At 41.3% G+C, this 15,216-nt stretch overlaps 2 protein-coding genes and 1 pseudogene across 2 annotated transcripts in view; 2 read left to right on the top strand and 1 right to left on the bottom strand.

Moving 5' to 3' along the window:
* LOC129768516 (uncharacterized) overlaps positions 1 to 5,170 on the top strand; it is a 35,962-nt gene extending 30,792 nt beyond the window's left edge. Inside the window, exon 2 of the mRNA XM_055770225.1 lies at positions 5,051 to 5,170. The gene's annotated coding sequence lies outside the window, so the exon portion shown is untranslated. The remainder of the gene's footprint in view (positions 1 to 5,050) is intronic.
* Positions 5,171 to 10,999: 5,829 nt separating this feature from the next.
* Positions 11,000 to 12,454, top strand: LOC129764522 (uncharacterized). The gene is made up of 3 exons (XM_055763696.1): positions 11,000 to 11,063; positions 11,128 to 11,399; positions 11,462 to 12,454. Exons 1-3 carry the CDS (start codon positions 11,000 to 11,002, stop codon positions 12,452 to 12,454), a joined length of 1,329 nt encoding a protein of 442 aa, XP_055619671.1.
* Positions 12,455 to 12,580: 126 nt separating this feature from the next.
* Positions 12,581 to 13,619, bottom strand: LOC129764521 (uncharacterized; annotated as a pseudogene).
* Positions 13,620 to 15,216: the final 1,597 nt, after the last annotated feature.

Here is a 15,216-nt window from a genome sequence, read left to right as displayed (position 1 = left end):
GTAGGCGAACAGAACTTTACTGCACAATACACGAAAAGTTTGTTTAATTAGCGGGAAAAACCTTAAAACCACGATGGGAAAACTCACATTTTTTGACGATCAAAGTGCTTGTTGTGTTCATGCTACCGTTTCCCTTTACTTGTGAAGTTTTACCAAAGTTTTTTTACTTTAGGTACATACGGTTCAACAATAGAAGGAAATGACATTATAAAAAATCCAAGTTGAGCCGTAATTTTTGAGATAAAGGGGTGGTCCAAATCACCCCATATGACCAAATCACCCCGTGTTACCCTACAACGCTAGTACAATTGTATGATAGACTCGCAACAAATCAAGAGACAGACATTTCACTAAATTTATTCCAAACGTTTTGACTATTATCAGAATTATAAAAAACTAAATTATAAAAAACAAACAGAGCAACCTGGTGATTACGTCTAGCTATGCGGATGTTCATTGAAACGATTGATTATCCGCGTAAATAGATGCAAGCGTTTCCCAAATGGAAAAACGTGTGTTATAATCCGCAAAATTACCTAGGCCCTTTTTTTGGCGATAATATCATTTCATCGAAAATTTGCATAGTTATGCTTGTAGGCCAAAAAAGAACAAAAATGCGTTTTTCCAACACTAATAGTGTTGTCGATTACGTCTCCTATGGGCAGTGTAGGAGCCTTGAACCACTGTGACCAATAGTTTCATCTATTCCAGTTATATAGATAATTATATTTCAAGAATTCACCAGACTTACTTACTTAATACCCAATTCACTATGCTATGTACTTATCATAAGCCTAAAGTGACCAGATGGTCAAATGTCTTACGCGGGACACAAAAAAACAAAACGTTATGTTGATATATAGGGTTGGGGAAAAAGAAATGTCGTATTTCTGATCGAAATTTGACGCTTTATTTAACATACCTAAAATTATCCAATTTAAGTCAAATATGCGCAATTTTGTTCGCAAACTTCTTGCCATTTAGAAGGCAACTTCATTATCCCCCTTCTTATAAACCGCCCCCCCTGTGTGGACGCCAGAGTGCATATTGGCAGCACTGTCAGCTATAAGTATCTCGCCATACTCGTTCATCCCACCATTCGTATATACCTCGATTACAGCAATCTTGCACCTCGGCCTGACAGCTCATCTGAGTACGCCACACTCACAATCGTCCCCTTCCTTGTTCCAGCCACAGCAGAAGAAAGATACGTTTCCGCGTTCCGAGGCAAAATGGTGTACTTCACGGAGCCCGGTTATTTACATTGGCGATCCTGCCAGGAGCAGGAATTTCCTGCAGCACGGCTATTTGTGTTCGTCATAGCCAATTGACCATCGTCATAGCCAATTGACCATTGTGGCGTGGTGTTGGGACGAAAAAGCTAAATATATTTCGAGAAAAAAACAAATGTGTGGAGGTGAAAATGAACATGGCTGTATTGCAGGTTAGACATTGTGATTGTTGTAGTGTAGCCGGGTCTGAAAAAGGTTGAACACGAGTGTTTTTTTCTCACTTTTGGTTTTTTTGTTGAATAAAGGGAAAGTGTTGTGTGAGGAATCGAGGAATCACCCAACGCGCTCTGAGAAGCCGAATCACTCTTTCGTTACAGTTGGTATGTCGAAAGTGGCGATGCTTGGTGCTATACGACTGACTGTGGGTAACGTGCGTGTGTATGTGCATCTAGTATATGCACGCGAGGTGGGATGATACTGTGAAGCCTAACAGGCGATACCGGCAAGTTCATTATAGCTTATGACGCCACACAAGTGTGAAGTAATGAACTTTTTATATATGATTGGGCTTGTGGAAGGGATCGGAATCAGGTAATATTAAAAGCGGATCGTGACGACCGCGCTAGGTATTATTAAAAGCGGATCGTGACGACCGCGCTAGGTGCTATGAAAAGCGGATCGTGACGACCGCGCTAGGTATTATTAAAAGCGGATCGTGACGACCGCGCTAGGTACTATTAAAAGCGGATCGTGACGACCGCGCTAGGTACTATTAAAAGCGGATCGTGACGACCGCGCTAGGTACTATTTAAAGCGGATCGTGACGACCGCGCTAGGTATTATTAAAAGCGGATCGTGACGACCGTGGCGCTATGTTCAATTTAAAACGGAACGTAACGACCGTGCCACATTTGATTGAAGGGGCTCGTGATAATCGAGAATTTAATTTCATTCAAAATTGCGTCGAGATAAATGGGAATTATGAAAACAATAACCATTTATGAACAAATCCCACTATTAGAGCAGCTATCCATGCTACTTCATAAGAGGACGGCATGAAATGTCGAAAATAAAGATAAAACTGAAGAAAAAATCTTTCATCTATTCCCCAGGTTCCGTTTTTTTTTAGAAAGGGGGGAGGATGTGTTGTCGCCAGAGTGCATATTGGCAGCACTGTCAGCTATAAGTATCTCGCCATATCGCCATACTCGTTCATCCCACCATTCGTATATACCTCGATTACAGCAACCTTGCACCTCGGCCTGACAGCTCATCTGAGTACGCCACACTCACAATCGTCCCCTTCCTTGTTCCAGCCACAGCAGAAGTAAGATATGTTTCCGCGTTCCGAGGCAAAATGGTGTACTTCACGGAGCCCGGTTTTTAAACCCCCCCCCCCCCCCCTCTCCTTATTTGCAAGAAACTCAGACAGCCAGTTTTCGCAAGCCTCTTTTGAGGCCAACTTAGTATCACCAAGAGCGTTTTGAATGGACCGGAAGAGATGATAATCACTTGGAGCCAGGTCCGGACTATACGATGGGTGCAATAGGACATCCCATCCGAGCTCCCGTAGCTGCTACCATCTTCCGTAGCGTAGATGTGTGAGGCCGAGCGTTGTCCTGGTGGAAAACAACACCATTCCTATTGATCATTTCTGACCGCTTCTGGTCAATCGCCTGCTTCAAACGGTCAAGCTGCTCACAGTAGAGAACCGAGTTGAGGGTCTGGCCATAGTTGAGTAGTTCATAGTGGATGATTCCCTTCCAATCCCACCAAACACACAGCAAAACCTTCCTGGCCGTTAATCCGGGCTAAGCGATGGTTTGGGCCGGCTCACCGCGCTTCGACCACGATTTTTGTCGTAGGACTACGTCTTTCATTTCTATACCGGGGTGTAAAATCAAAGTTTCGAAAACGAAAGCGTTACGCCGGAGACCGAGATTTTGAGCGTGAATAGCTCCTAAACAACTGAACGAAATGGTATGATAAACACTTCATTCGAAAGATAAAATGTCTACGCGTTATATACTTGTTACTTTTTGATCCAAAAACTTGTTTCAATAGTCTTAAAATTGCTTTCAAAACAGGCTATTGAGCGGCGCTCGGGAATCCACTCAGTTCTAATTGAACAGCGATTGGAGCATGTTGTCGCTGTTGCGGTGAAGCTCTTTATTTATCATGAAAGCGCGGATGAACGGTGTCACCAAGAGCCTGTTTGTGCACCCTAGGCCAGAAGGGAATCTATCAGGAGGAGAGTGATGCCACAAACGGTTCCCTGGGAAGACATCGCTACACACACATACACGCGCGGCTATTAACAGGTGGTTATCGAGTTGGCATTAACCACTGGTGGGCTTCCAGTATCGAGGAAAATGTGGAAATATCTAATCGTTACTGAAAATAATCTGCCAGTTCCTCTGGGAATTTTCAAAATATATTCATGTGAAAGAGTTTAATTGAATGTTTTCTATCCATGTAACACTGTGACCAAATATGTTTCAATCAAGTGCTATTAACAGATGGTTATCGAGTTGGCATTAACCACTGGTGGGCTTCCAGTATCGAGGAAAATGTGGAAATATCTAATCGTTACTGAAAATAATCTGCCAGTTCCTTTGGGAATTTTCAAAATATATTCATGTGAAAGAGTTTAATTGAATGTTTTCTATCCATGTAACACTGTGACCAAATACATTTGGTTTTGTGGTTTTTCAATCAATCGCAATTAACAGGATAGCTTCAGAAGATTATTCTTCCCCATCAGTAGGATATTTCCGTATCCAATATTGTATGCGCCCGCAATCGATTATTGCTCAGTCGCCGAAAGTTCCGAGCTCAGAGAGTTCATTCCCCTCTAGTTTGCCTTCCAAATTGCCATCGTAAACCACACCTTCTCTCGATTCAATCACACACATTCATTTTTCGTGAGGACATCGACAAGACAACATCGTTGCCTAACGTGCTGGAGGAGGTGGATGGCGAAGGATCGACACATACACGCGCAGAACTCTTTCCGTTAGGATGCCATTCAGCATCGAGAAAGTTCCGGAAAGATCTAATCATTGCTGGAAAATAATCTGCCAGTTCCTTTGGGAATTTTCAAAATATATTCATGTGAAAGAGTTTATTTTAATGTTTTCTATCCATGTAACACTGTGACCAAATACATTAGGTTTTGTGATTTTTCAATCAATCGCAATCAACAGGATAGCTTCTGAAGATTATTCTTCCCCATCAGTAGGATATTTCCGTATCCAATATTGGATGCATAAAACCTTGTGCCTCCAACGTAACGCTCTCGTTTTCGAAGTTCTCCAAATATTCATTCATTCAGAATGAATTCAGATTCAACTTCATACAAATGATCTCTAAATCAACGATAGTCCTACGTCACCCTTGCGGTTATACCATAGATATAACCCACTTCCTGTTTTTTCGCTTTAGGTTGTCGTACGTGATCCACTTTTCATCACCAGTCACCATCTTCTTCAAAAATGGATCGAGTTCGTTCCGTTTCAGCATCGCATGCGTTGATTCGGTCTAAAAGATTTTTTTGTGTCAACTCGTGTGGCACCCATACATCCAGCTTTTATTGGAATCCAATCTTCTGCAAATGGTTCCAAACGGTTTTATGGTCTATACCCAGTTACTATTTTCTACTATTTTCGAATGGCGATGAAAAAAAACTACAAAAAATAATTTAATGGAACCAATTTTCCTTAAATATTACATTTATTAATCCTACAACAAAAATTATTCAAGTCTGTTGATAAGCAGCAGCAGCACTAGTAACTTCATGATTTTTTTCATACTATCAGCTTCACCCCACAGCAAAGGAGTTGGACATCCTGAGACTCTTTGTGTCCGCCAGACATAGCCGATCAGGTATTTACAACATCCTCTTCCTGGCGCTCCTTAAACCGGGAGATCGAAACAACCGGCCAAACGGTGAAGGAGAATCTGGCCAAAATGGACATTTTAATGCGGAAGCGGCAGACGAGACCGGCAGTATCTGAGCAGCAGGCAATCACACAGAAGGAGTAGCTTCAGGTGCTGGTGAAAAACTTCTTTCCGGCGAAAGAAGTGAAAAACTTCTTTTCATGCTCATAATGGAAGACGAGACGTGCTTGATGCTAGAATTCAACGAATGTTCGGGGACCGGGTACTTTACGTTCTCCATGTAAGCGATGACGTCGAATATATTGTAGCTTGCAAGAAATATCAGCAAAAGGCGATTATCTTCCAACATCAGAGGAAGCTGTCAAAATATAAGCGCAATAACTACTCAAGTCACTAATTTTTACAGATACACTAAAAACGCTCTTTTTCCACTGAAAAATACGGTCATACTGCCAATTTATTAAGTGACTCCTAGTCACCACAGTCAAATCCAGGGGCCCTTTACGGCTGTCAAAATTGCACAACTCTCGCCATCCGTGTAATCTAAAAATTTGATTCAGATGTTTCAAGCCCCGGGCAAGGGGATATGATCCGCGAGTCAAGATGTGCTACAAATTTAGCTGTCATTGCCAAACCTATCAAATTACTCGGCGAACTCAAGGCAAATCTATGGAACAAGGTGCGCCCATTCGCTAACTAAAAAAAGAATTGTTTTTTGAAAAAAAAAAGACGGGTGGGTAATGTCAGGGACATAACCGGAGTGACGTAGGACTATACAAAGGGGACAGCTTTTATTAAATATATATTTTAAATATATTGTTTTATTTTCTTCTCCTACGTGAATACCTACCTATCTACCTGAAAAATGGATTAGTTTACTGTTTACTCTTTATGAATATGTTGAGGGTTGAAAAGAACCTTTGGTGTTGTGTTTTTGTTATCACTCGATATTCCCATCTTGTTCGGTTAAACCTTCCTGTTTAGCTATTACGTTTGCCACTCGCCACAGCTTTCACAGTTGGAAAATTTCTTCCTATCCAGCTTGTGACATATTGTTCAGTAAATTACATTTAATGCGACGTGCCGGAGAAGCAGTTTGCCACTCACTGAAACTAATTGTTGCCTTGATGAGCGCCGAACCGAAGCTGCTCTGTTCTTGATGCGGGTTTTCTGATTGTCGTGAGCAGCTTTGCAAGCCAACTCGAGCACTCCGACGGCCGAAACTCTATAATCGCTGTTAGGTATACTGGTGCTCCGGCACCAATCCGTTCGGCCTAGTTACCCTTGCGGAGCAATCAGTGAATGCGACCAACAGAGAACTGGAGACCTGCACGGTTCGAGTGAGACTTTGCCTTTTCCTTAACTTGTCCTCCTTTGTTACGTCCACGGTGCCGATGCCGTACAACCACACGGGTTTACGGTTTGAAAGAAAATAAGATATTTTTTTGGGGTCCGCGTGTTTTATACTCTAGCGGTACACACTCACAGGATAGAGACAAATCGGCAGACTCAGCCAGAGGGGCGAGTCCAACGAGACGAACGAATGAGCGTTAAAAGGGAGCGATGGCAAAAAAAATACATTCATTACGATTTGTTCGCTCGTTGGATTCACATGCAGGCTGAAAAGGGTCCTTTTCAGGATCACAAAATTATCTTCAATCTAAAGAGTTTATTGTTTTGTTGTCACTCGATATCCCCATCTTGTTCGGCTAAACCTTTCTGTTTAGCGATTGCATTTGCCACTCGCCTCATCTTTCACAGTTGGAAAATTTCTTCCCATCCAGCTTGTGACATATTTTACAGTAAATTACATTCAATGCAACGTACCGAAGCGCCACTCAGTGTCGCATTGGAGGCGATTTGAACCTGTAATTGAACATTTGCGATGACAGTGGTACAGTGTCGACTTTCAATGTGCGGTCATAATTTGGATCTCTATGTTTACAAAAATGTACAACTAAATAAGTCGCATTACATGTCCGTCCAATTAGCTAAATGTCGAACTAATTGTAAATTACTGTACTTTCAATCTGGAAACAATTTAAGAGTTGGTGAAAATTAAATAATCTTGAAAGTCCCCAACTATCAATAAGCTCAGAACTACTGCCAAATTCACATACTCATCAGATCCTGGCAAACAAATTATGAAAACATCAATTTGTGTTTTATTATTATTTTGGATAATGTTTTAGAACGCATTGAACTTTATTTCCTAAACTCTTTTTTTGGAAGGTTTAATGGCCCTGAAAAGCGCCTTGTTTTATGGAATGGTTCCACTTTAGAAAACTTAGTACTCGTGGTTTTGAAAAAAAAAACCATTTCGAACGCCCTCGATGCCGCCTTGTTCTGGATTTGCCACCAAAGCAGATTGTAAAAAGAACAAACTTTTTTCTTCTGCTACCTGCTGCCGTTTTGCGATTGCGTTTGCCACTCGCCACTCGCTGCAACTGCCTGTTGTTGTCTTGATGTGTTCTGTTCTGAATGCGGTTTTTCTTATCGTCGCGAGCAGCTTTACCAGCCAACTCGATCACTTCGGCGGCCGAAACTATATAACGGCGGCGACTGGTGCACTGGTACTAACGCGCTCGGCCTAGCTACCCTTGCGGGGAACTCCATATCAACACGGTTCGAGCGGGACTTTGCCTTTCCCTTCACTTTTCCTCCTTTACCATGTCCAGACATGGGTGCTTGGGTTGGTTTGTTGATGTGTTGTGATGCGAACCGATGTGGTGTACGGTTTGAATGAGAATGATCGTTACGGCAGCGGAGCGGGGATTTTTAAGCTGACTGGCTGCCTCGAGAATTACGCATGTGTGAGACTGCGACCAATGTTTCGTTCATTTTTTTCTTTTTCCTTTCCAATCGTGCTTCATTCTATTTCGCTGCTGCTCTGGTTGCCCGTTTTGGTCGGTACGATTTGAGGAGCACAAAATGGACCAATCAAAAATGGGCACATAGTGAATTTTGAGAATGCTTGATATTTCACAATTATTCAATTATTTATCTCAAGAAAAATGAAATGTTATTCGTTATGATAGATGCGTAGATATATTTCCTATCAATTGATGCAAAAACCTTTGCGATCTATTGAGAAATGCTCGAGTTATAAGCGTTCCAAATCTTGCATTTTTTCGTACTTGTTCAGTGCCTAGATTTCCATTTCACCCCCTATATCTTCCGGTTAGACGTAGTCCTACGTCAAAAAGACGGGTGGGTAATGTTGGGGACATAACCGGAGTGACGTAGGACTATACAAAGGGGACAGTTTTTGTTAAATATATGTTTTAAATATATTTATTTTCTTCTCCTACGTGAATACCTACCTATCCACCTGAAAAATGGATTAGTTTACTGTTTACTCTTTATGAACATGTTGGTGGTTCTGAAAAGAACCTTTGGTGTTGTGTTTTGTTATCACGCGATATCCCCATCTTGTTCGGTTAAACCTTCCTGTTTAGCTATTGCGTTTTCCACTCGCCACAGCTTTCACAGTTGGAAAAATTCTTCCCATCCAGCTTGTGACATGTTGTACAGTAAGTTACATTCAATGCGTCGTGCCGAAGCACCACTCAGTGTCGCATTGGAGCCGATTTTCACCTGTAATTGGACATTTCCGATGACAGTGGTACAGTGTCGACTTTCAATGTGGGGTCATAATTTGGACCCCGAACTCTATGTTTACAAAAATGTCCAACTAAATATGTCGTATTACAGGTCCGTCCAATTAGCTAAATGTCGAGCTAAACATAAATTACTGTACTTTCAATCTAGAAGCAATTTAAGAATTGGTGAAAATTGAATAATCGGGAAAGTCCCCAACCATCAATAAGCTCAGAACAACTGCCAAATTCTCATACTCATCAGATCCTGGCAAACAAAATATGAAAAAATCAATTTGTGTTTTATTATTATTTTGGATATCATTTTAGAAAGCATTGAACTGTATTTCCTAAACTCTTTTTTGAAAAGTTTAATGGCCCTGATAAGCGCCGTGTTTTGTGGAATGGTTCCAATTTAGAAAACTTTGTACTCGTGGTTTTGAAAAAAAACATTTCGAACGCCCTCGATGCCGCCTTGTTCTGGATTTGCCACCAGTTTGTATAGAGAACAAACTTTTTTCTTCTGCTACCTGATGTCGTTTTGCGATTGCGTTTGCCACTCGCCACTCGCTGCAACTGCCTGTTGTCTTGATGTCCACCGAACCGAATGTGTTCTGTTCCGAATGCGGGTTTTCTTATCGTCGCGAGCAGCTTTGCCAGCTAACTCGATCACTTCGGCGGCCGAAACTATATAACGGCGGCTAGGTGGAATGGTGCACTGCTACTAACGCGCTCGGCCTAGCTACCCTTGCGGGGAACTCCAGACCAACACGGTTCGAGCGGGATTTTGCCTTTTCCTTCACTTTTCCTCCTTTGCCATGTCCAGACATGGCTGCTTGTGTTGGTTTGTTGATGTGTTGTGATGCGAAACGATGTGGTGTACGGTTTGGATGAGAATGATCGTTACGGAAGGAAGGAAGGAAGGTATTGTATTATAGAGACTTTAAACTTTTGCAGTTCATTCGTATCTAGCCTTGAGAAAGGCCCTTTGAAAATTCTACTCTACTCTACTCCAGCGCTACCACCTCCGCCCTCTTGCCTTGAGAAAGGCACTCGATCCCTCGCCGTCCAGCTCGTCCAGCAACGATATTGTCCAGTCGGTGTCCACACAAAGAATGATCGTTACGGCAGCGGAGCGGGGATTTTTAAGCTGACTGGCTGGCTCGAGAATTACGCATGTGTGTGACTGCGACCAATGTTTCGTTCATATTTTTTCTTTTTCCTTTCCAATCGTGCTTCATTGTATTTCGCTGCTGCTCTGGTTGCCTGTTTTGGTCGGTACGATTTGAGGAGCACAAAATGGACCAATCAAAAATGGGCACATAGTGCATTTGGACAATGCTTAATATTTCACAATTATTCAATTATTTATCTCAAGAAAAATGAAATGTTATTCGTTATGATAGATGCGTAGATATATTTCCTATCAATTGATGCAAAAACCTTTGCGATCTATTGAGAAATGCTCGAGTTATAAGCATTCCAAATCTTGCATTTTTTCCTACTTGTTACGTGCCTAGATTTCCATTTCACCCCCTATATCTTCCGGTTAGACGTAGTCCTACGTCAAAAAATTTTACATAGAAATTACATAGAATACATATTGAATACAGAAAAGTAAATTTTCATTCATTATTTTTTGTTCTAGAAGTGTGTTAATTTCGTCCTTAATTTCGTTTTCCAAATGGCGCAAATCATTATGGTGCCTTCAACGCAAAGACAATAAATGAAACGCTTGCAGCGTAAAACGTAATGAATATAATGAATATAGCAATGAGTATTTCATAAAGTATCAGTATATTCCACAAATTGTGCTCAATCGTCTTAATTTACTTTTGTGTATTTTTAAATGGCTGCAGAAAACCACTTCACGTTTTGACCCACCTGGTAGTATGTTAAGTGCCTTGTTTTACACCAGCTTGAGAGTTTGGCAGTTCTCGCGAGTGACAGTGGTCGCAAATTGCATTTGCGACCCGGACATGTTTGACGCTGTCAAATCCTATGTGCTAGTATACGGATGCCCTCAGGCTGAGATGTTTACATTCTGTTGTAGGAAGGTGGTCGAACTTTGACTCAAAGTGTAAACAAACCGTCAGGAAAGGAGAAAAATACTCACTGAAAACGATTTTTTTCTACACTCCCCCTGGTCAATGCTAGTTTTAATTTACTTTTCGATCAACACATTTCGGTTGCTGAAAAGAGTTTGTTTCAAGGTTTGCTTCTTTTTGTACAACGGAAATGAAAAAAGTCCGTCGTAAGCGTCGTAGGATGGATGGATCCGAAGGCGGTGGCTTAGATACTGAGGTCTCGTCTTTGAGCTCAATCTCTGAAGGTAAAGGACAACAATAATATAGAACGAAAAATGAAATATACAATTCCAAACAATGCATTTTCAGATACAACTCTCCCTGACAAAAGTGACTCCAAGAACCCAACTCCGGATGCCCCGGATCCTGATGAGTATCAGTTCAATGATAATTCCATTGATTATGATGTGGAATATTTTGACGAAGCTCAAGATCAAAGCTCTCTCGAAAGGACAAGCAATGATGAATCGCATGCAGACCCTCTTTCCGAATCAGGAACTTCTCATTCAGCAAAGCTAAGTAATGATGATTCGCAAGCAGACCCACTGTCCGGACCAGGAGCTTGCCATTCAACAAAGCGAGTAAGAATATTTTTTTTACTTTTCTGACCAATTGATATTGAAAGGATTTCGTTCAATTGTAGCGGAAGACAGGTAAATACAAGAAACAAATACGAGATCATACCTTTCATTCTGAGCTAGACGAGCTACTACACGGATCCAAGGAGAATGACAACCAGTATCGGTTCAAAGGTACTGTATTCGAGAAGAATTTCAAAAACCAGAAGTCATTCGAACGCTGTGGAGACATTATGGTATCCGGAAGTTGTGTAGAAGACGTTATGAGCAAAGTTTGGCAATTTTGTTTGAAGTTTATTTATCGTGGTGTTGTTTTCCCGGATGCGTCCAATGAGTCAGGAGATCTCAAATGGGAGGATCCACCCACGTTTGATGACCGTGACAAATTTATGATCTTTCACAACAAAATCAGCAAGCGAAGCATCATTCCCTCCTTGGTAGACGGACATACGCTTCAGACGTGGCTGACGAAGGATGTGTCAGTAATTTTATACAAATATTCCAATGTTGTATCAACGCTTCACAAGTGGAATCAAGTCGAAAGCCAACTCCTACGTTCGAAAACAGTGGACCGGGCAGGTGCAGAATCGGTTGGATCTCTGAATGATGTAAAGGAAGACTTGAAAAAACGGCATGGCAAATATTTGAGTGCCGACGATGTGAATAGGGGATGTTGGGCTAACTGGATTTGCAGCAAACCGTTGACAATGCGAGATGATCTGATGAGTCACACTCCACCACAGCATATCATTGGACTTTTCAGTACAGTTCCTGTCCACAGTGACGTCCTTTTGGAAAAGGCGAGATTGGATTTTCAAGTAGCATCCACTGTAAACAAAGCATATGTGAGGGTCTTGCAAGACCTGAAAGACGATCATCGTCAATTGATGAACATAGCATCCGTGATGGGCCAACGAATTACAATGCTTGAGGAAAAACAAAATGAATATGATACAATGCTTACTGCTATGAATAGCTCAGTATCTGCTAGAGAGAACAAGTTTTCAGTAGAATTGGCTCAATCCGTTACAGATTGCGTTGATGTGGATCACCTGTGATCATATGATGTTAATTGTTGGTGAATTTTTAATCGAATAAATAAAATGCACATTCAAAATTTTTTTTTTTTCTTTATTGAGTATCATCAAGCAAACAGATCAACCGTACCGTAAATGGCAGTAACATTAAATTTCAAACCCAAACGTTTTCATGTCTTGGCCCAAACCAATGCTTGGGTCAAATATGGCACCGTGAAGATACCCACATTTTGCAAAAATTTTCTCGGAATCATAATTTTTAAAATGTTTCAAAGCTTCACATATGGTAATAGTCAAATCTTTAGAGCTAATCTCAACATATGTTTTCTTTAAGTGTTTTTTGAGATATCCAAACACGTACTCTATAGGATTATAGAATGGAGCATACGCTGGCAGAAAGATCACAATAATTCCTAATGATCGTAGGTACTCTATTATTGCTTTGTGGCAGTGGATACGGGCTCCATCCATAACCCATACACTATATTGCCCAGGATGTCGTTTAACTGTTCCGCTTAATGCAAACGAACGCACGCAATCAAAAAATTTGTGTCGGGTAAATGTCCCCTCGGTGGAGAACGTTTCAAGCACACCGTTGCTCCCCAAGAAACTCAGCATAGAACATCTGGGCTTCCTAACGAACTCCCCACGGTATATAAGACGATAACCTACCGGTGCGTATCCTTTATTTCGGAGCAGTCCACGATTGTCAAAGGATATTTCATCCAAGAACACCAGGCAATGAATGTCCCAAGCTATAATGGTCATGTCGGATTGAAACCGGTAGATATCTTGTTGGCGTAAATGCAATGCCCGTCTTCCACGTATAACCTTCTGAGTGAAGGATTCGACTGATGGATGCGGAACTTATTGACTTATGGAAAGTCCGTTCAAACCGTTCCTTAGCTTCAAGTAAGTACAAGATGGGACAATCTTTATACAAGTTCACTATCCAAGATCTCTCCTTCGGACCAAATTGAAGGTAGACCTTTACTCTTTCCTTTCGTCCAAAATATTTGTTTTCGTCGTAAAGACGAATCCACTGCGAAATTGTTGAATGATGCTTGGCGTAGATTTTGGCCAATGTATTCTTCTTGATGCCTAAGTAGAAATATCCGTAGAGGCAATGGTAAACAGTGTTTACGGAAGCATGACGATGAAGAACGTTTTCGCGAATATTAGCCATATCAAATCGAGCCGGAACCAAGGTCGAATCTAAACGTTGACAAAACGTAAATCAGTATTTTTAACACATAAACATTGTTTCATAATAACCTACCGTTTTCCAATTTAAATGTAAAATCAATTCTAAGCAACTCTTAAACATTGAAAAAAAAAAATTAATTCATCTCACGGCGATCTGTTGACATGAATGACAATAACAAGGGAGAACAAGAAGAGAAGCAAAAAGTCAAATGTGACAATCGGTGACAGCGCTTATTTTACGAGTATCTTTGGTGCGCGTTACCGCCGTCGCTGCATGCGGATTTATTATAAGCGCCGCAATATCATCCACATCAAGTTACCGAAGAAGGTCCTTCTCTGAAAGACGAGAAGGGAATGTTCAAGCCGCTCTTCTTTCGAGTCATATGGTGAACGGGGGACGAGTACGAAGTGCTTGCTTAAACTTGCGAAGGTGATGTGGTCTTTATACCGGAACGGGGATCAGCCCATTATGCCAAAAGATCACTGGAGAATGGATAATAGATCGGCTGAAGATAAACATTGTCGCGTAGACTGCCAACCTTCCAACATACCCCAGCTGCGGCCTATAGAAAACTTTTAAGCGAATGGCCAAAATGGAGAGATATCTGACTACCAAAGCCACGGAAAGATAAAAGAACATGTCGACATACATCTTTTCATCAGCCATGATTGAGGTTCTGGTGAACATTTGCTTCATTTTCGATACTTCATCAAACAACCCTGCCTCTTCCTGTCCAGCATACACTAGTTCTTCCGTATCATTTAACATGTTAAGCCTTGACCAAGCTAGAGGACCAAAGATGAACTTTTCGTTTGACTCACGTTGGTCTCTGCGGATCAATAGGGGACTTTTATAAAAATCATTATAAACTGCTCAACGTATTAATCGTTGAATGCATTGGAAGCGCTCTTGAACAGTCTGACAAATAAAAGTTTTATTTTGAGGTTCATCCATTTAATAAAATCAACATGATCAAATTGTAATATTGAAATATATTGATATCGCGGGACATCTTCGTTCCTTTTGTCAAATGCGGGACGTTTCGCGGGACGTAATCCTACGCGGGACATTCTGTTGAAATGCGGGACTGTCCCGCGTAACGCGGGACGTCTGGTCAGTTTACATAAGCCATATGGATAGAATACCGAAAAATTTGCTAAATATTCAGATCCGTATGATATCCCGTTGTATTTTCTGTGATGGTTCCACCCTACCTTAGTTGAAATATTTCCATTTTATTTCAATGAATACTCTCACCAAAGCTCGCATACAATAAAATCTTCACTCAATAGTCGCACACAAGTTGATATCGATTGCACGCAAGTGTGCTGTCAGGCGTTTGACAAGCGCAGTTATACAGCACATGAAAATATAGCGGGATGGAAATAAAGGAACCCCTTTTTATCTAGATGGAAAACTCACAGCAGACTAAACCGAAAGTGGGTTCAGAATGATGGAAGCAGAAAAATATCGCCATAACTATTGTTCATGATGGGGCACCTTCCCTTCGCAACTACTGAAAATTCGATAGGTGTGATGCCTGTGAAATACTGAACGATTATAGATGATGATGATG

This window comes from Toxorhynchites rutilus, chromosome 2 (assembly GCF_029784135.1).
Source record: "Toxorhynchites rutilus septentrionalis strain SRP chromosome 2, ASM2978413v1, whole genome shotgun sequence".
Lineage (NCBI taxonomy): Eukaryota > Metazoa > Arthropoda > Insecta > Diptera > Culicidae > Toxorhynchites > Toxorhynchites rutilus.
Note: the sequence above shows the minus strand (reverse complement) of the source record. Positions and strands in the feature narration are given on the sequence as shown.